This window comes from Coptis chinensis, chromosome 3, assembly GCF_015680905.1.
Source record: "Coptis chinensis isolate HL-2020 chromosome 3, ASM1568090v1, whole genome shotgun sequence".
In the NCBI taxonomy this organism is placed as follows: Eukaryota; Viridiplantae; Streptophyta; class Magnoliopsida; order Ranunculales; family Ranunculaceae; genus Coptis; species Coptis chinensis.
In genome coordinates, this window is record NC_141458.1 from 87,066,538 (window position 1) to 87,087,392 (window position 20,855).

General features: G+C 36.4%; 1 protein-coding gene and 1 pseudogene across 7 annotated transcripts; one reads left to right on the forward strand and one right to left on the reverse strand.

Annotated features, from left to right (window-relative positions):
* Positions 1-774: 774 nt before the first annotated feature.
* On the reverse strand, positions 775-3,880 carry LOC147511369 (pantothenate kinase 2 pseudogene; annotated as a pseudogene).
* A 1,823-nt stretch (positions 3,881-5,703) lies between these two features.
* AAE13 (AMP-dependent synthetase and ligase family protein) lies at positions 5,704-20,646 on the forward strand. Of its 7 annotated transcripts, none has more exons than XM_086603082.1 (17): positions 5,704-6,358; positions 6,438-6,595; positions 7,353-7,529; positions 7,925-8,114; positions 8,585-8,673; positions 10,090-10,159; positions 10,552-10,604; positions 10,702-10,809; positions 11,957-12,055; positions 12,779-12,871; positions 12,969-13,046; positions 13,736-13,840; positions 15,575-15,665; positions 16,589-16,662; positions 17,114-17,293; positions 20,219-20,272; positions 20,408-20,646. In XM_086603082.1, the coding sequence occupies exons 1-17, from the start codon at positions 6,214-6,216 to the stop codon at positions 20,444-20,446; spliced, it is 1,803 nt and encodes a 600-aa protein (XP_086459208.1). In that variant the 5' UTR covers positions 5,704-6,213; the 3' UTR covers positions 20,447-20,646. The 7 variants fall into 7 exon arrangements, with proteins under 7 accessions (XP_086459208.1, XP_086459213.1, XP_086459212.1 ...); XM_086603086.1 differs by having other exon boundaries at positions 5,977-6,193; XM_086603083.1 differs by having other exon boundaries at positions 6,055-6,193; positions 6,438-6,655; positions 10,090-10,158; positions 10,551-10,604.
* Positions 20,647-20,855: the final 209 nt, after the last annotated feature.

Genomic DNA, 20,855 nt, shown 5'->3' on the forward strand with positions numbered 1-20,855 from the left:
ATATCGAAATTGATATATCTCGAAAAAAAGGGTTCAATATTCGGTGGATATATTGAAAAATCGATATCGGTGTATTAATTTACCGAGATATATCGGCGAGATATCGGATATCTCGGCGATATTTTGGGCCCTGTTACCAACAGCCTCTCTGTATTTGTGTATTGTGGTAGTGGTACTAGGGATTCAACCAGTCGTTAATCGTTATACACTACTTCTGAAAATGCAACGATGGCATATTAATTGAAAATGTCATTTCCATTAACTTAGAATTGGCATCACTCTGAGATTTGGGTAGGATGATTTCCACGGCAGTGCAACTTTCTTTAATTTAATACGAGAACCCGAAGTGGTCATGATTTTTTGAGCACTGCTAACCAACCCAAGTAGGCAAGTAGAATCCAGAAAGATTGACTTACTGTGAGTCTGTGACTATGAAATCATCATCACTAGCCTGGTTAGATATAGTTATGAACTTGGTGTCTTTATATATTTTTGATCTCAATGTCAATACATGAATATTATTACATCTTTTCACTAATAAGGATTCAAAGAATAATTCTCATTCTCCATTCAAGTTGTACATCAGAATCTGGCTTTAGCTCTGGCTAAACTGGGCAGTGGTCACACCAATGAGCTTCGCCGGCTAAATCTAGAAAGATGAGAAACTGACTAAACTACGTCCTACAAGTACAGTAAATTATGTCTTTTGCATTAATAATATTAGCTTAAGGGTGTTAAAACTTAAGAGTGGAAGCACTCACTCACTATGACGGTTCATATATATCTGCAGACAAAATCGTAGATGTTCCCATTGACAAGTTTCTCCGCCAATATTTGGTTCTTCACCATTGCAAGCTTTAGTGTGTCACATATAAAACAAGCACTGAAGTTCGTATGAAGAGCATGCCCGGGTCTGCATCGTTTGCTACAGCAGCAAGCTCTTAACTGACTTTGTCCAAAGTCTATGCATGTACCACATCCATATCCATTCTTAATAACCATTAAAGGTGTTGACGATGAATTCATTTTTCAAGCATCATGTACATAGAACATTTCATCCACAAGTAAGCCTCCTGCTTCAGAAGCTTTTCGAAGTATAGTACATAACAATGCTTGGCAGCCTCAGCAACGATTAATGTCAGGAAGTTCTGTGGCAGTTATATCATTCAGAGCAGGGAGGGGATTAGCTAGCAGGACAACTCGGTTCCACGTTGCAGGAGTTTCCGTGCTAATGGAAGCATCCCAAGAACAACATCGGCACCTGAGTTATCAACAACGAGGCAAGGCTCTTTTATGTTGAACAGGAATAATGTCACATACAGCCAGCATCCTCTCCTTGAAAACAACAAAATCAGCCACCCGCCAAGGTCATTGCATTTTTTTGCATCTCCTACGATATATTTCAATGATTGTTCCTCTGTGACAGAGCTTCACACAAGCACGAGAACCACAATCATAAGTATTCAAGGCAGGAATACCTTCAATTAAAGTAAGCATTCTTCACTCCACGTTCATACTAACAAGTTCCATAAGAAGATCAGTCAAAACTGCAAGTGATGCTCCATTATCCCTCTGTTTTATGGTTCTGAATGCATCCAAAAACTGGAATTCCCTCAATCACTCTTGCCTAAACTCCAAAAGATTTGCCAATTCCAATTTCTCGCAAGCGGCATGTTATTCCATTAACCTTGCCAAGTGAGCAGAAAATGCACGGGTAAATGCATCACCCCTACTTCTAGCATCATCAATTCCACCTTCACTAGCTGCTGCCTTATCAACAAGATCTGGAAAATGCTCTGAATGCACAGTGAACTAGTATTCAAGTGCACGGTGATCAGAAAGATCAATAGTGTTAGGTTCATATATCTTAAAATCCACCAATAATGGAAACACCTCTAATGTGGGTACAAGATGAAGCACTCCAACATTTAAAGAAGCATCACCAGAGCACAGAGTCTCCCCTTTGGATGAAGGTAGTTTAAAGCCGCCAAGACCAGTAGTCTCTGGTGGTGCCATTGGGACAGGAGCAATAATCTCAGCGCCTTTCTGACAAACTTCCCCATGCATTAAATCTTGTCACTCAAACCCCTAGTGGCGAACCATTGGGAAACATTCCACAAACTGATTTTCCATCAAGTCATCAAGATCATGCTTCTCATAGCTCATAAAAGCACCCAATGCCCCTAGAAATCCCTCATGCCGCAAAAACATTGCTATGGCATCACCTTTTGACCAGAAATCAACAGCATAGGAGATGGTGTCCATGGTAAGCATGACCCCTTATAAAGAATCCTCCAAAAAATATGCTCTTCAGCTCTAATCGAAGCGCATTCAAGTAGGCGATCTGCCCAACATTGTAGGAAACCGTTCGCAAGAGGGACAAGGATATATCTTCAGGTCTGTAATCATCAAGCTCCTTATTCTCAGAGACTGGTTTTCCAAAACTTGAAGCAATCGTATTTGCTGGGAGACCAATCTTAGAATAGTCGCCACCGTAAATATCTTTAACAAGCATGTCTATTTCTGTATTGTCTCCTCGTTGACTCAACTCCAGCAACTCATCAAAGCTCTTGCATTTAGTTAAAAGCATTCCCAGTCCACAATAAGTACCACCACCCACGTTTGCCCCCCTAACTCTCTCATATTTGCCATCTCCATCAACCTTGATTATACTTACACCGGAGCCAATATTGACAAGCAGATAAGGGAACAAATCATTCTGATCAATCTGAACAAATGTTTTCTGACCCTTCACATGTGTGAAAGCTTCATGGCTGATCGTCTTGAGCAAAAAATTTGCCCCAGAAACTAAGCAATTCATTTCATCTTCTTTTTCAATACTAACACCGAGCCTCTCCTTAAACAATTCTACGAACTTATGTGCTCCACTCCTGTGGCCTTAACAATTGCATTTTCATTCACTTGCCCTTCAGAGCTCCAGCCTCGTGGATCCAACCCACCACGGTGCAGCTGCTTAGAGTAAATATAATCTAAGCATTCATTAATTTCCATAGTCTCAAACTTCACAAAGTGGAGCCTCCCACCAAGAATAGGGTAACTCCTCCTACTATCATTAAAAACTTCCACTCTTTCTTTGAAACAACTCTTCTTCCTATCATCAGTGGCTCGATCCTCATGTCTTGAGAAATAGACCAACTTGATTAGAGATCCTGAAAAGCATAAGAAGAAAATTGCATTTAGATTTTACATTTAAAGACAGTGTACGAATGTAAGTGTCCAAATTCTTAAACCATGTATAGACAGTGCAAAGAAAACAAACTTGAAAGGAAATTCACAATAAAAGCCAATGCCCATCCGACTTGTATTGGTCAAGCAACAATATCGTGTAGGCCACCCAGACCCTCTTTGCTTTTGCTTAAAATTGTTTGATTTCATAAAATACTAAGTTTGAATTCTTTTGCGCTAGGCATCCAAGCTCCCAATTAAAAGATAATTAATACTACTAACACGTCTTTGCTTTAGTTGGAATGCCATGCTCGTGGTACCTATGCATCAAGCTTTGTGATGGGCTACCAAAGTAACTTACCCATGCCCTCTCAAAAATAATTGGTCAGGAAGAATTCATCACATATATATCAAACAACCCACCCCTACGTTTAGAGCGACTTCAACATTGGTAATAGAATAATAGTAAAACTTAAACCAACAAGAGGGTTGTTTCTATACCTCCAATATCTAGTGCGAGATGATAAATATCATGAGACTGATTAGGCAATAAGATAGTAGGATCTTTCTCTTCAAAATTTCCTTGAATTTCTGCACCACTTAAATCAAGTTGAGGTCGTGAACTTGAACAATGCATTGGGATGGGGCAATGCAGCGCCATATTTCTCTCTTCTACAACTTCTTCATCTAATGTTTTATTCTCCGAAACGTTTTCTGGGTTTTCCTTTGTACTTTAGATGTTTTCAAGAAGTGCAACTGTTTCCATTAATTAGATTTTCTCTCCACCAATCGTTTACCCCCCAAGTCCCAACTATCTTTTGGAAGGCGATATCCGTATGTCTGTCCAACAAAATTTAAATTTTTTGGTATCGAATCGCTATATATATGGAGCGGGCCTTTTGAGGTTGAGGGCGGACTTCAGCCCAATTGTAAGGATTGGCCAAGTGGAAGTGTGAAACTGGACTAAAATCAAAAGATCTTCTGGCTTGATCAGATGGCCACTCCACTGAGCAGCCTTAACTTTTGTACGCCAAAATTGCAGCAAAATTGTTGAAGTAAATAAAAACAAGTTTTGCATGCCTTCTGGATTGTGGGGTTATGCCACACGCAAAAGTTTGATATGGATTTTCAGTCAATACTCATGAGGCTCGTCCATAATTTTTATGATCAAAATTGTCTGTTTAGGAAGATCAAATATATGTATGATCTAATATAAAAAGCTTTCCTTTGACTCATGTTCTTCATTCTACTCTTTCCCTCATATTAACTAAGTATATGGTGTAAAATGTTTTTCTAACAACAATTAAGATATTGGAGGATGCCAAAGAATATATATCAAACTAGGAGTTAAATAAACATCAGATTGAACTACATCCCACCTCGACAAACAAAATAGTGATATCGATGAGAAGTTTCTTTTTCTCTGTATAGTGGATAGGGGTGGACAATGGGCGGGTCGGGCTAGCCCGGCCCTAAACATTCAAAAGCCCTTCAAATATTAAGGTCGGGTCGGCCCGATCCTAAATTCAGCATAGGGTCGGGTCGGGCCTGGTCACAAGTCTAAATCTCAAGCCCTGACCCTACTCTAAGCCCTCTTTAAAGGCTTTAGGGTCGGGTTTTAGAGTCGGGTTTTAGGGCCGGGCCTATATATTTTCTTCTTTTTACAAATGTCATTTTTCAGACAAAGATTGTTTTTTTGGTTTCTGTGTTACAAATGTTTGCTCTGTATTTCGTTTTAATGGTGTGGACAGAAACCTTTAGTTCTAAACTTGGCTTGGATGTGAATAAAAATATAATTTATAAGAAGTAAGTGAGAAAATAAATTGAGAATAATAAGTTCTAGACTTTGATTTGATGATCAAAGGAATAAAGTCTTATTTTTTTATTAGGCTAGTGCTCATTGTTCTTCATGGCTGCTAGATAGGTTGACAAATTTTTATTATATAAGACAAGTTATTGGAAGTATCTTTGGGTGTAAGTGATAAATTATAAATGACAATGTTATTTTAATTTAAAATATCTAACTAAAGAGTTGGACAATTATGGTACGTGTATTTATAGTGAAAATGTGAAACTAAAACTAGGCTTGGTTAGTAATTTGAATTAGAAGTCGGACTTATGTTTGAGAATTTTAGCTCTAGCCCCTACTAGATGGCATTAGGGGGTCGGGTCGGCCTTGCCCTAAACTCTGTGAGGGACTTTATTTGTGAGGGCTTTATAGGGCTTAGGATCGGGTCGGTCAGGGCCGGGTTAGGATCGTTAGGGCGAAATTCCCACCCCCTAATAGTGGATGTCCTTAGAAAACGAATATAATTGTAAAAATGCGCGAGTACACATAACCAAAACCAAAATTACCAAGACCATTCTTATTGGATAATGGGATACTACGTGAAAAGGATCGAAAATAAAATGTGGAAAAAGAAAATAAATTCAACTGAATAATTTCCACATGCCCAGCTGCATCAAAATACATGAGAATATTTTTCTTTGTTAACTGTATTTATCACTTTTCTTTATATAATTTTTAATTTAAATCAAAAGGAAAAGCTATTATACCTAGTTTTTGAACACTACTTCACTAAATTTACAAACCCCATTTTTATTAATTATGATGTATATGTATCATCCGATTTCACCATTGAAAAGCAAGAGAGATTCTTTCTTGCTTGACTGATTATTTTATTTTCCAACAAAAGTTCAAAGAAAGTTTATAGATTTTTTTTTATCTCGTTTGAAAGTTTTCCATTTTCATTAAAGTGAGAATCCAAAGCCCGTATGAACATCTAAAATATGGTCGGACTAAAATACCCTCTCCCCGATTTCCTCGTTTAAATTACAAACCCTCTACTCCTTTCTCCATAATTTGAAATCAAAGTACTGAACCGGAAAAACAGCTCAATCATTAATACTCAATCCCAACCAACAATTCAAACACCCGGGAAGTAGTAAACGTCCATCTGTCCACCTCAACTACCACCAGCAAAAAAAAATCCCACACTCTTGCAAGGTAACTGAATTTAATGCCAAATGAGGTGTACCTCATTATTATATAAATATAAACCTTCCCACCACCTCATCTTCAAACCGTTTTCTCACCCTCGCCTTAACTCCTGTTTCCATACTCATTCTACTTTCTCACTTTCTCAATCTCGTTTCATTTCCTCATCACCATGTACGTTTTTCTTGCTAATTATAATCATTGTTTTGATTCACATTGTTTCTACACATAATTTCATATACAAATTCTGCAGCAATTTCTTCTCCTACATTTATGGACGTCGTTAAAGCAGCTTTCCGACATGGTTCTGGAGCATGTTACAGTGTTGCTTTAAGACTTGAGAAGGAGAGTTACACATATGCCCAACTTGCGTCTTCTGCGTTGAACATATCTAATTTATTATGTGACAAGGTCGGGAAAAGTGTAAATGGAAACTACCATTGTTGTGACTATGCAGTTGTTTCGTTCTTGGTATTGGTACTTGCTAGTAACTACTACTGTTAGACTATTATCACCTATGCCCCTGAAAAAACTCGTGAGGCATATAACTTACGCCATGACACTCTTAGAGGATAGATGGCACATCATTTACATCTTTGTATGTCTTCTTCTTTCATATATGTGCATATTATTCTTATGTGTTTTTCTGCCTTTTCATGTTTTGTTTTTCTGGTTTCGTTGGAAATTTATATCGGTTGGTATATTGCTACAACCCTTGTTTGTAGTCCATAGATAATTAAGAGTTATATAATAGAGTCATTTTGTTAGCCATTGTCTGAGCATGGTCTAGCCTGGAAATATGGAACGCAAACCTACTCAATGCACCACTAGCACTTGGCACGACAATAAAACAAAGAAAAGTGCTCCAAACAAAGGGGAACAACGCAAACACTAGTCTTAGAGGTAAAAGAAATTGAACAAAACATATCTGTCCTTTACTGACAAATTATTTTATTTGAAATTGTCTTGTTTATTTTGCCAAATGTTCGAGTCATAAGAATTAACTTACAATAGGCATCCTTATGTGGTTTAACTCCATTAAAAAGTATTACTTTGAAGTCCCAGAGCTTCAGATTCTAGCTCCTTTTATTGAGCATGTTGCATTTATTTCTTTGATACTAGCCATGTTAACTAGTTACAACATTTTATGAATGATTTGTTTAATCAGACATCTCAAGGCAACAGAGGAACAGGACATCTTGGTGGTGCTCGGGTTGGAATTGTGGCTAAACCTTCAGCTGAATTTGTAGCTGGCATGTTAGGTACTTGGCTTAGTGGAGGAGTTGCAGTTCCCCTTGCGCTCAGCTATCCAGAAACTGAACTTCTGCATGTGATGAATGATTCGGTTTGTCCTTCAGCACCATTTACTCCCCCAACTGTTCATCTTTCCTTCTAGTATGCAATCAAGTTATTTCAAAGTTTCAGTTGAGCATATTAGCTCAACTGTAATCCGTGTGTGACTTCTATTACATATTACAAAATTAGTTGAAGACGTAATTTTGTCGTCTTTTCTTCCATGGAAAACATAATTCATCTAGATCCTTGTTTACATATAATAAATTAAGACTGCGAGTCAGCAATATTGGTTTTATAATTCAAAATATAAGCGAATTTATTCACAAAATGTGTAGGAAGATTTGCATGCATGAAATACATGCTATTTAAGGCATGCTACTGTACTTTCTATGGGTTGCCTTAGTAATGTGTTATTCAAAAAGTTAATAGCTATTTTCTTTGTAGGATATCTCTATGCTTCTTAGCACTGAAGATCATCAAGAGCTTATGAAGAATGTTGCTGCTAAATGTTCTGCCCAGTTTTCTCTTATTCCCCCTGTTTCCGGCATTTCGTCAAAGACAAGTACACATGCTGGGGAAGTAGATATGGAGAAGAAGCTGTCAGAGGAAATTGAAAATTCCAAAGTCATAGAAGGTGAGTGACCTAGGAAGAACTTCTCATATTCTTTTTTTTTTTTTTTTTTTTTTTTTTTAAATATTTAGAGGGTTAAGGCAGACCTACACCAGTTACATTGAAGGACCCTAGCCCGAAGTCTTACATTGCCTGAAGGCTCATAAACCCCGAAGGGAACCTAGCCCGAAGGCTCTCACCGATGCGCCATTTTGAGTAGACCCACCTGCCACCACCCTGTCCATGAAGATTTGCTTTCGCTCCTCGGTCTACCTATTGTAGCAGCATCTTTTCTTTAGCCCGAAGACCCACTTGGCCCAAAGGCCCATCACATAATTACACAAGAAAGAAATCCCAACCAACACTTGGTGGGATTCGAACCTGCAACCTCTTCCATGAGGAGAGGGGTACACAACCAATTGAGCTAGAAGCTCTTGTGTTCTCTTGTATAAGCATAAAGCTCATTTCAGTTCGAATTTTTTGTAATGGTGCAGCTGATGACCCTGCATTGATTGTCTATACTAGTGGTACGACAGGAAAACCTAAAGGCGTTGTTCACACTCACAAAAGCATCAATTCTCAGGTACTCCCCCTAGTCTTGTGGTCCATGTATATCGTTGCAATTAAATCACGTCATTGTTCTTTTGTCATTTATTTTTACATTGCTCTGCGCTATGTGAAAACAAAAAGTGAATCAATTACCTTGCATCCTCAGGCTCGAGATAGTTGGTCGCAGTATCTGATTTGAGATTTTGAGATAAAAACCGCGGGTTTTATTCAAGCCACCAATACTAATAAAAGTTGAAAAAATTGTTTTCCAATGATCAATTTGGTCATAAACTTCCATGCTTTAACCAAGTACAACTTGGTAAATCCATGATCATAATATCATGACAGACCACATAGTCGCCACAATTAAGATTAAGAATGCAATTTGGAGTCTGGTGAACCATTTTCTGTTAACTTGTACATATTTTAATGATTGACATATATAAGTTCATTGTGCAAATGTCTCCCTGATCCCAATTGGGTTCAAGGAATTGGATGCTTTTACAGCCTTTGATTCGTAAGTTCAATTTCCCATGTTCTGATAATGTTTACGACAGAGATTCTTTCATAGCTTGGGTGTTGAGAAACTCTTGAGGTCATTAACACACTGGTGACGAGAATATAGATACTGGCTATTTGCATCAATCTCTTGTGTAATTTCACTCGTAGTAGTTCCAGTGAATCTGCTGAAATATCGCCAAACCCGTCCTACTGTCTTACCTACTTTCTTCATCATCTTCTTGTTTCACCTACAAGTTTAGACATCGAACCAGGTTGAATTATACAGTTGTACACACAGTAGTGAATCAAGGACTTTGATGGGAAAGAGTTGATGCTTCTGTAAGGCTTGATTCATACGTTTGGTTTTCCTTTTTCAGGGAGTGTGAGTTGTAAGTAGCGCATTTCCAAACATCTCTAGGTCTGTGGAGGTTTTCTAACAGGTTTAAGAGTTTTACATATTTGGATATTCCCACGAATCAGTTACTTCTTTGGTTTCACTTTTAGTAGTTCACTGTTACTTCTTTACTTCTTGAGTTTCACTTTTATCTAAGTTTGTCTTGCCTATTTTCTCCAGCATTTTCTTCTTTTCACCTACTAGTCTAGAGACTTTGATTGAGCCATATTCTCGTGATGGTTGCTTTCACATTAGTGCTAGTTAAGCTGATGCACTTTAAAACTCAAGGAAGGACATATACTTTAAGATAGTACCGGTGTTAATAACAATCATTAAATAATTGGAACTGGAAATAAGGATCTTATTTTCACATTTTGTTCACAGGGTTAACTATAAAGCCATGTTTCTTTTGTTATTGTTTCTCTTTGCAAGTATTTTCGCACCATATGAATTGGGCGCAATATGTTACACTACTATGTAATTCATTTACTGTTTGTAAACTTAAGCTGCATCTGTTTCTCCTCTCCTTATGTGTCTTTGTTTGTTGTTTCATAGGTCCAAATCTTGACAGACGCTTGGGGATATTCGTCATTGGATCAATTTCTGCACTCTCTGCCTCTGCACCATATCCAGAAAACTCTATGCATCTCAATTAGATGTTCAATTTTGAAAAGAGTTTCTGGGCACTCACAGAATTGACACGTAACAGACTCGTGATTGTTGACACACATAGAATTTATAAATAAAATTGTGGATCATTCATTTTGACTGTTCATCGAAGACTATATTTGTTATGGTTAGAATTTCTGTACAATCTGATGGTTTGTTGAGATGATCCATGCAAAGAGAGGATCATATCCACAGAAGTTCAGGACAATCTAAAGTTCAACAATCATGAGTTTGTTATACGTCAATTCATGTGAGTCCATAGGACCCCATCCTTTATACTTTAAGTTATTAATTGTTAGCATTCTCTGTCCCTGCCTCTCTCTCTGGGATCCTTAATTTGTATCTTACATGTCCATGGGCTTTTCAATGCTCTGCTTGCCCCACTTTACGCTGGTGCTGTGGTAAATTTTGTTGTTACTTTCTCCTTATTTCTGAATATTTAACATAAGTTGTTGAACTATAAAGCCACAATATATTCTTTCTTATTTTAACTGGCAGGTTGAGTTCCTGCCAAAATTTAGTGTGAGGGGAATTTGGCAGAGATGGCGTGAATCATACCCGAAAGATGGAACTAAAGTTGATGACGCTATCACTGTGTTCACAGGAGTAAGTAACATTTTGTTCTTGACTGATAAGACTCATTGTAATGCTAATAGTCTATTGTAATTTAGTGTTAGGGTTGGAAAACCCATCAACTTAAAGCAGCATTTTTATGTATTTGGTTTCCTACTTATGAATTGTTGGGAGCGCATGAGCTTAGATATATTTTAGAAAATTGACATTGACTTAATACGTGTTACGTTTCCATGAGGGCTCTTACCATCTTTTTGGGGTCAGGAAGGATAAGTATTGGCTGGGACAGGATTACAGGAATAGGAGGTCCTACATATAACATATAAGTCAGATGCCTAATCACTTAATGTTGTTTGGCGTCACACAGCAGAATGCTTATAGTGCCTTTCCCGGGACCATATAAGATTAGCAAGTTAAAAGCAGTGAGCGATTCCCCCTTTAAATATTTGTCTGAACCAGTGGTTCAACAAATATGACAAAACCTTAAATTTTTGCCTATGCAATGTCAAGATTCTTGTCTTAAGGACATATAGTTCAAGCTTTTTGAAGGTGTCAAGTGACTTACTGGTCAAGACTTGGGAGGTTGGGCCCATGGTCTTGGATTCGATTTCCATCTTCATGGGGAAAAGGGTGTTAGGGAATAAGTTTACATATATGATGTCGTCTTTCCTGCCCTTCATCAACCCTTTTTTTTCCATTTTAATGATTATCATGTAACATTTTTGCTATAAGACCTTACCTGCATCGAGAGTTTAATGGATTGATGTACGAGGGTTGACCAATACGATGGCCTTCAGGTGGTGCTTGATGTCATTGAACCATAGTACCAATTGCTTTATTTTGGCCAAATTTGGATACCTTCGCGACAACTTTTTGAAAAATTTATGTTTTTATAAATTCCTACAGGTAAGAACCCTGTGAATTCATATTTCTTGATAATTTACCGAAATCCCATATAGGTAACCTGAAGAACAGATAAATTTCACAATGTTTTGTTGAAGTCTGTCGCATTTTGTTCAATGCATTGAGCTGTATATCTTTGAATTTTCAGCAAGTCTTGTGTTACAAAAGTATTCATATGGAGTTATCTTTTTCTCGCTTGTTTAAAATTTTTGTCCCTTTTTATAATATTTTTGTATGTATATGCCGTCTTACTCTTAAGTGCTTATCGGTTGCATAGGTTCCCACGATGTATACTAGATTGTTACAAGGTTACGAAGCAATGGACCCAGAGTTGCAGGCAACTTCAGCTTCAGCTGCTAGCAAGTTGCGCCTAATGGTAATTCGCATCAAGTCCTTTTATTATTTGTTGTGCATTTCTAATTAGATCTATAGTCAAGGTCGGAACAAATATAAGCTTTAGAGAAAATGATCTCCTAAATACCAACTTACATGGTACTATGGTAGTAATTTATGTGATCCTTCTGAGAGTGGCTGTTAATGATTCTCAAGATTGACAGATTCATTATTTTCCATGTAACATACTTAATAGGTGCTTAGTTGAGTCTTCACTCTTAAATGCGAACCATTTTTTGACTCTTCAGTATAGCTTATCAAGTTCTCATGTATGTCATGTCTGTTGCGTTTATCTTGTTGACTCCATTCTACGCCACAACTTCTGATTTCATAATTTACTATATTGCAGAATGAAAATTACTGTAAGCACTCAAATATTTTGTTGAACAACATGCTTCATCTCGAAAATAGTGTAAATAAATAACATTGTTCAGCTAAAACATGTGGTTATTAACTGTTCGGTTATTAGAGAAAATTAAAAGAATATGAAAAGGAAAATTCTTAGATCATCAGTTCGAGTTTAACAACAATCCCAAGTAATAATTGTTTTTTCCAACTTATAAAATAGAGGGAAGGGGTACGCCAATCAGAAACTTTAAGTTCATGCATGACTATGAGCCTTAATAAATTGTTAAAATGTTCAGAGGCCAGTTTCTTTGATCTCTCATACTATTGTTTTATGTTATACTAATGTCTTATTTTATAGATGTGTGGTTCCTCTGCTCTTCCTTACCCTGTTATGGAACAATGGGAAAATATAACGGGGCATCGCCTATTGGAACGCTACGGCATGACCGAGGTCTGTGGAACTGATTATGTGGTTAAATTCCTTCCAAAATTTGTTGTGGATAAGGAAAATAATTATGTAATATCATTCTTGCAATTCTATATTACAGTTTGTGATGGCTGTCTCTAATCCCTTAGAAGGCATGCGAAAGGGAGGCACAGTTGGCAAACCATTTCCTGGAGTGCAGGTTTATAAGATTCTTTTCAAATCATATGTCCACATTTTTACGTGCGTGTACTTTTTGCTCAAATATTAAGTGGATAAAACACTTTTAAGCAGCAATCAGGGTAAACTTGTCAAATTTGGGAAACATTTTCTAAGATTCTCTGTTTCTGGTACATCATCAGAGTGTTATTCACAGACATCATTAACTAATAAGTATTATGTACAAAATGCATATTTGTTGGCGAAGTTGAGATGTTTCGTTTGACTATTTGCTGCGAGATGTTTTATCTATATGAAAGTATCTTCTATTTTAAAGCAGCAATGAGTGTCAACTTTGCCAAATTTGGGATACCTCTTTCTTATTTATTTATTTGTTTTTATAGTTAATCTTAAGAACTACTGCAACAGGTTGTGCATCTTCTGTTCATCCTTTTTTTTTTTTTGGCACCTAATTATATCTATCAATATAATCTTGATCCAACTGCATGTGTATGTTAACCTTGATTTTTTCCTCCTGAAAAGAAATCAGAACTTTGAAGTTCAGGGGGATTTTTGGTTACCGTCACTATTAGTTAGGGACTAAATATGGATGATCATAAAAAGGCAGAAAACATCAAAGCTTACTCAAAGTTAGGATCTATATATGTTTACTTTTCTTGAACATTTGCCTGTTAATTACTTCTACCAAACATACTTGTTTACCTTTGGTAGGTCAAAATTCTTTCAGATGATGAGAGTGGAAGTGATATAGTGGGAGTGGGGGAGCTTTGTGTTAATAGCCCCTCACTATTCAAGGAGTACTGGAAACTTCCTGAGGTACTTCTTGTATCTTTTTGTATTTTATATTCTTTTGTCAGTCTACAGCTTTCCCATCTTCTACACTGTGAATGGATGCTTTCCGCGTGAGACTTGCATAACACTGTGAATGGATGCTTCTTAAATATTGAAATGTTGAACTTGCCAATAATATGAGGTGCCTAATTGAGAAAAGATCTATAGAGTGTTGACTAAACTTTTGGTGAATGCTTCTTATGCTGCCGAGATACAAAGGTGTTTTTCTTTTCTGGGGAAGTATTGAATGTATAGACATTTAATAATCCATACTGCGAGTTTGCTCTACAGAGCCTACTGCTTTTGGTATCAGCTCCAAGAATCTGGGCATTCATTACCATAAGAAGCTTCTGGTAACCAAGGCCCAAAATTTCGATATCGGTTAATATATCGGTGTACCCAAAAACCGATATATATCGGATATCTCGGTTTTTTTGGTGACCAGTCCAAAGTTTCTAAAATATCAGATATCTCACCGATATATCTCGGATATCTCGCCGATATATCTCGGATATTTCGGAAATTTCAATATTAAGTTATTAATAATTGGTCAAAAGTCAAACCGATATATATCGATTATCTCGAAATATCGATTATATCGGCGATATAAACTTTCATATCGGAAATTCCGATATATCTCGGAAAAAAAGGGGTTCAATATTCGGTGGATATATGTCGGAAATATCGATATCGGTGTACCAATTTACCGAGATATATCGGCGAGATATCGGATATCTCGGCGATATTTTGGGCCATGCTGGTAACTAGTAAAAGCTGAAAGGATACACATAGTAAGAAATCCGTTAGGATGATAGAATTTTTCCTTTTGTCATGACGGGATAACTGCAATATGGTTGAAGTAGCGGACTTACTAGTGGTTTATAGATACTGGTTACTATCATGAGAACCTCTTAACACCAGATCATGGGACCCACGTGGAAATGCAATTTATTTTTGGCGAAAACGATTTCCATGCACCGAGATCATCCCTGCCAAGGAAACCTTTGTTTCGACTTTTCTAATCTTATAAGAGGATTTCAAATTCTAAGGAAGCGTTCGTTTGGGAGTCCAATTTATAATAAATTAGACACTATGTCAGTCCTTAGCTGATCTTTATTTGTTCTTAAGGAGTATGGAAGATGAGGAGAATCTTCCTTGAAGTAACCCTTGGATCCCTCCTTGTGGTGCCCATCAGCAGCGTCAGAAAGGGCACATGAGAAAGGGGTGCATTGTTAAACTGTCTTCTACCACAGATTCATCCAATTGAACCCACACTCAAAGGAGTGCACCCAATTGAAATTTCTGCCACTGTATAAACACAACTTTTCCGGCGGCTATGAGTTTGTCATTCATCACTTATCGAATTGCAACTGTCCCTCCGAGATGGCTGGCTGACCACTGGGCCTTACTTTCAACAGCTTACTTCCATCTCATCAGGGAAATAATTTTGTATTCGTGAGTCTAGAATGCCCTCCCATCTCTTAGACGTTATTGTTGTACCTATAGGTTTTGCAATTCAAAATAGAAGGAATTCAACAAGTTTGTAGGATCTTGTTGATATATTCCTGTACACATTTGCTCCATATTTCTGCGTGGATGAGAGTTTTGGATGACTGATTAACCTTTAGACATTTAGAGTACTGCAATTATTTTTTATGAGTTCATGTACTCTTATCATTCCTTGATGCTCATTTCGGTTTATATGTATTACGTTTTTAGGTCACAAAGGAATCTTTCATTGAGGGTGGGTTCTTCAAAACTGGAGATACAGTAAAAGTGGATGAGGATGGATACTACGTTATTCTAGGACGTAAGCAACTTTCATTTTCATATGATTCCTATCCTTTAATAATAATGTTGTATGTGTGTTGAATAATTTTGATGTGGAAAGTTTTTTCAAACTATTTATTTGGATTCACTGGCTATCGTTTTTTCTGGCACTCATGTCCTGTGAAATGATAACAAAGTGATGAATCTAGTGGTATTTTCCAGTTAAAAGTTCTGGTGAGCAGCCCAAGGAGCTCTGACATCAAAATCTGTTTCAACAAGCACTGGAAGGTCTTAAACTTAGATCCCATGGAAAACCTAGTATTGTACTGAGTATGTAGGAGGAACAAAATTACAATATGTAGGTCATTGTTTGCTAAAACAGTAAAACCTCTATCCATGTGAAGTGGTAGAAGCATCAGTCATTCACCAAGTTGAAGAGTTCTGTAGGAAATCACACTTGTACAAGCACTTAGGTTAATTGAGTTATCAAATGGTTTAACATTAACAAGCAACACTGATTTTCAGCTCCTGGTCACTCTCTGAAGTGTTCTGGAGACTGGAGTCTAAAGGATCAAGTGGGGTTTACTTGAACCTTGATACTGCAGAGGTTATTCTCATAGTATGGAATAAATGGATGGAGATGGATGCTGTTTATGTCATCTAAAGTCTGTATTGATGCTGTCTTTCTCACGCTTACGACCCTGTTTGGTGTATTACATCTTTTTCGTATCCCGGAGCCATGTTACATACTTCCAGTTGCATAATGGTGCATTATTTCTTTTTCATATCCTGGAGCCATGTTACATACTTCCAGTTGCATAAATTGGGTGTGCGTTGGTTGTATAACTTAATGTGTGTCCATTACATTAGTTTTCTGAGGTGGAGTACACATAGTTTTCCTATGCTTACCATTTTGCTCTTTTATTGAAGTGAATTATTGTAAAGCTCAATAATTGTTGGCAGGAACTAGTGCTGATATTATGAAGGTTGGTGGATATAAGCTCTCTGCATTAGATATTGAAGCAGTGCTTTTAGAGGCAAGTTCTTATTTTGGTTGTAATCATTTTAGATGCATTACATAGAGCGGAAGGTTGCTCGTCCTTTGTTGTTAATCAGTTTGTGTTAAAACTTTGCAGTGGTTATTCTGAAATGTGTTCAAAGTGTTACCTTATTTTCTCTTTTAGTAATAGCTTTTCTGTTTGTTTGTTTGTCGTTGCAATTAGTTACATATTAGAAGTAACAGGCTTGGATGCTCATGGCTTTAATCTCTGAAACACCCTGTTTCCTAATTTTCTGAAAAATCTGGTCTGAATTGCCAGTGTCATTTCTCAACTAGCCAAAAGTTTATCTACACCCTGACGTCTAGACAACTCTATTTTTATTTTATTTTTCCGGGGTGGGAGAGGTGGCTGTTTGTCTTGTACAATTGTACTTTTGTTTCCTTCGGAATATAAAGTTTTGTGGATATCGACTGAAAACCTTTTGCAGCATCCAGTTGTGTCCGAATGTTGTGTGCTGGGTTTACCAGACAAAGCCTATGGAGAAGCTGTATGTACAATAATTGTACCCGAGGAAAGTGCAAAGAAAAGAGGGGCAGAAGAAGGTAAACCTGCAATCACTTTGGAAGAACTTCAGGCCTGGGCTAAAGAGAAACTTGCTCCATACAAGGTCTTAATTTTTCTTTCTTTTTCGTGCTATTTTTCCTCCAGCTGTCTTTCCCTTGGATGCGACTGAATAACATCTTGATGTATTTGAGGTTGCCAAGTAAAAGTCATGCTAGATATTAAAATATTCACTTGAGTAAGATATTTGAAGATCAAAAGTGATGGTGCAGTACAACCTTTTGGAATAGTTACAGTATGACTTTTAGAATCTAAAGTGGGCATATTTGTTCGAGGGAAAGATGTCGATTGAGTTGACATTCAAACATTGGCAATTGTTTAACATTTAAACTAGTGTTATTAGAACAAGTCCATTGGGGACAGACAAATATAGCATGCTATTAGGGTGCCACATCAGTAGTTTGACACTTTTAGCTTGGAAGTCATATTTTGTATGTCAAACTGCTCCAATGGGAGTTTTATAGCAGGTTTAACATAGGTGAACAGATGGCAGAAATTGTGCCGTCTGTGCATTAAGTTGTGTACAGAAATTTGTGGTGTCTGTTGGAGGCAGAAGCATTAAAAAAGAGCTTCAAATCCTTAAATTTATGGAATTTGGTGCAAGTAAATTAAATTAACCAATAGAAAATACTCCTATCAATTCTAATCGAAATAGGAGAGAGTCCTAACTAATAAAGAGATTTAATTTTCTAAACCTTGACCAATAGGAGAGAGTTCAAACTAATAAAGAGATTTGACTTTCTATCTTTGGGGATTTTATCCCAAAATTAAATTAGATTACATGAGTTTGCGTTGTTTGTCCTAGAATTGAGATTACATTGTATATTCTTATTGGCTATGGGGTTTTCTCTCTAAAATTTAGGATTGAACTTGGGATTATGTGTAATGCATTTGATTGGTTTGAGGTTTTTGTCCTAAAATAGGGATTACGCACATCTCTACAATTTCCGCCGTCTGTACACAACTTAAATCACAGACGACTGAAATTGTGTTGTCTGTTTCCTGCAACTTAATTAAGCAGCTGCTAGATGAGGCCTCAAATTTAGCTCACTAGCCAAAAATTTAGATCCCATATAGCAGCCCTATTGGAAACAGTGTTTGGGGTGTTATATATCCTTTAGCAGCCCATATAGCAGCCCCATTGGACTTCCTCTTATCTTCAGAATAGTAGAATACTATCAACAATATTGAATTGCTTGACGGGAGGATTAAATTGCTAGTGAGGTTGTGTAGTTCTCACTCTGAAAGCTATTGTTTGCATGATTATCAACTTATAGTTACAATTAGTTAAACATTTCAATTTCAAGTACAATACAAAAGGAATCAGTTGTTGCACGTGAATCTGGTGCACTGTTTGGAAGATGAAGCTTTTCAACTTTAAGAGAATGTGTTTTCCTATTGATGACTCTTTAAAGTAAAAAAGCAATTTTCATATGCTACTTTAATATCACTAGTGTCTCCTAGTTAATTCGCGTCATGTTTCCCAAGCATTTGATTATCCTCTTTTTGTAATAGTTGATAGAACCTCTGTTATTAGTTTTTTGCTTTTTTTAATGTTACCCTTATTAGCATCAGGATAACGTCCTTTGTTTGGAGAAACTTTACCGGATATAAATAGATAGGTGCTACTACAGTGCAACCTTGAGGGGTGGGAATAGGTTGGGAAATTAATGACTTTATATGAATGTGAAGGATTATTCATTTATATTCTTCTTCTTCTTTTCAATAATAATTATTCATATATATATATATATATATATATATATATATATATATATATATATATATATATATATATATATATATATATATATATATATATATATATATCGGGCTGGCTATGTCGACATATATAAATGACATACGGAATTGACATATGCAATCCTACCTACCTACATAATTAACTAAAAGCTGATTTTATGGGGATGTGATCTCCACAACATGGAGATCATCTCCACAAAAAATCAGCTCCTTTGAACATGTCTAATCCTACCAAAAATTGAGTTCAAATTAGAAATTTATCTGGCGGTCTAGAATTTTAACACTCTTTTGACAAGTCTAGACACATCCAATTGAGCTGATTTTTTGTGGAGATACTATCTACCAAAAATCAGCCCTTAGAACAATGTGCAAGTCCACTTTTGAATTGCGTATGTCAATTCCGTATGTCATTTATGTATGTCGACGTAGCTAGCCTTTATATATATATATATATATATATATATATATATATATATATATATATAGGCCCGATATTAGAAGTGCATATTTATTTTAAAGTTAAAATAAATTCGTAAGTAAAACATCACCTAGAAAATGAATTATATATATATATATATATATATATATATAGGCCCGATATTAGAAGTGCATATTTATTTTAAAGTTAAAATAAATTCGTAAGTAAAACATCACCTAGAAAATGAATTCAACTCTAATTTTATACCATAAAGATCATCTCTACAAATTTGAACTCATTTGGAAACTTCTAACCTAGCTAAAAATTGTTGTCATCTTTAAAAAGAAATCTAACGGTCCAGAAAATAGTATTTTTGTAATCATCTTTTCTAAGTTAGAGATTTCTAAATGAGTTGAAATTTTGTAGAGATAATGTTTATGGTGAGTAGATGATATCCACAAAACATTAGGTTTGAATTCATTTTCTAAATGAAGTTTTACTTACGTACTTATTTTAACTTAAAATAAATATATACTTCTAAGATCCTCTCTCTCTCTCTCTCTCTCTCTCTCTCTCTCTCTCTCTCTCTATATATATATATATATATATATATATATATTAATTTAATTGACCAATGAGTGACATTAGGCATGGGTAAAATTGTCGAAATTGTGTGACCAACCAATAGTATGTTATATTTTTACCTGCTGAATAAAGATTACATGCAGACTTTTCGAGTGTCGTTTACCTTTTGTTAGCCTCTTTGTACTCAACCAAGGTAGTTTCCTGCAGATACCAACTAGATTGTTCTTGTGGGAGTCGCTTCCTCGCAATGCCATGGGAAAGGTAAAATTTCTCTTCTTTTCCTCCCATATCCTGACCATTGTGCGAAGAAAATGAAATTCATCTATGAAGCTTCTCTGTTTGAAATGTGTTGGTAGTATACCTCTTGATCATGATTCTATGTATATGTCATATTAGGTGAACAAAAAGGAGCTGAAGAAAGTGCTGCAGTGTTGAGAACAACTTTGGCGAAGTATATAGGTTTTATGCGAGCCTACAGATTATGGGGTAGCTGCAAGTTTGCTCTATTGTGTTAGCATCCCAATTTAAGGAAGAGAACATGTGAAATGATAGTCACCACATTTGTTTAAGTAATTTTTATTTTTGTAATGCAACTCTGTTGAAGTATTTAGAATAATAAACGTCTTTTTGTTGTATATCATCCTCTAGTAGATTTAGATCTATTCGGCTGCATGCGACCTACCTACGCGCCCCATTGGAGGCATATACAGTACAACCCGTAGAGACGTAGAGTGCCCAAAGAACTGAGCACACACCCTATGTGTTATGGTTGAAAGGTAAAAAAACTCACCTAAAAAAAATTTCCTATACATATGAAAAAGAGACGTTGCAAGTTTGAATTCCA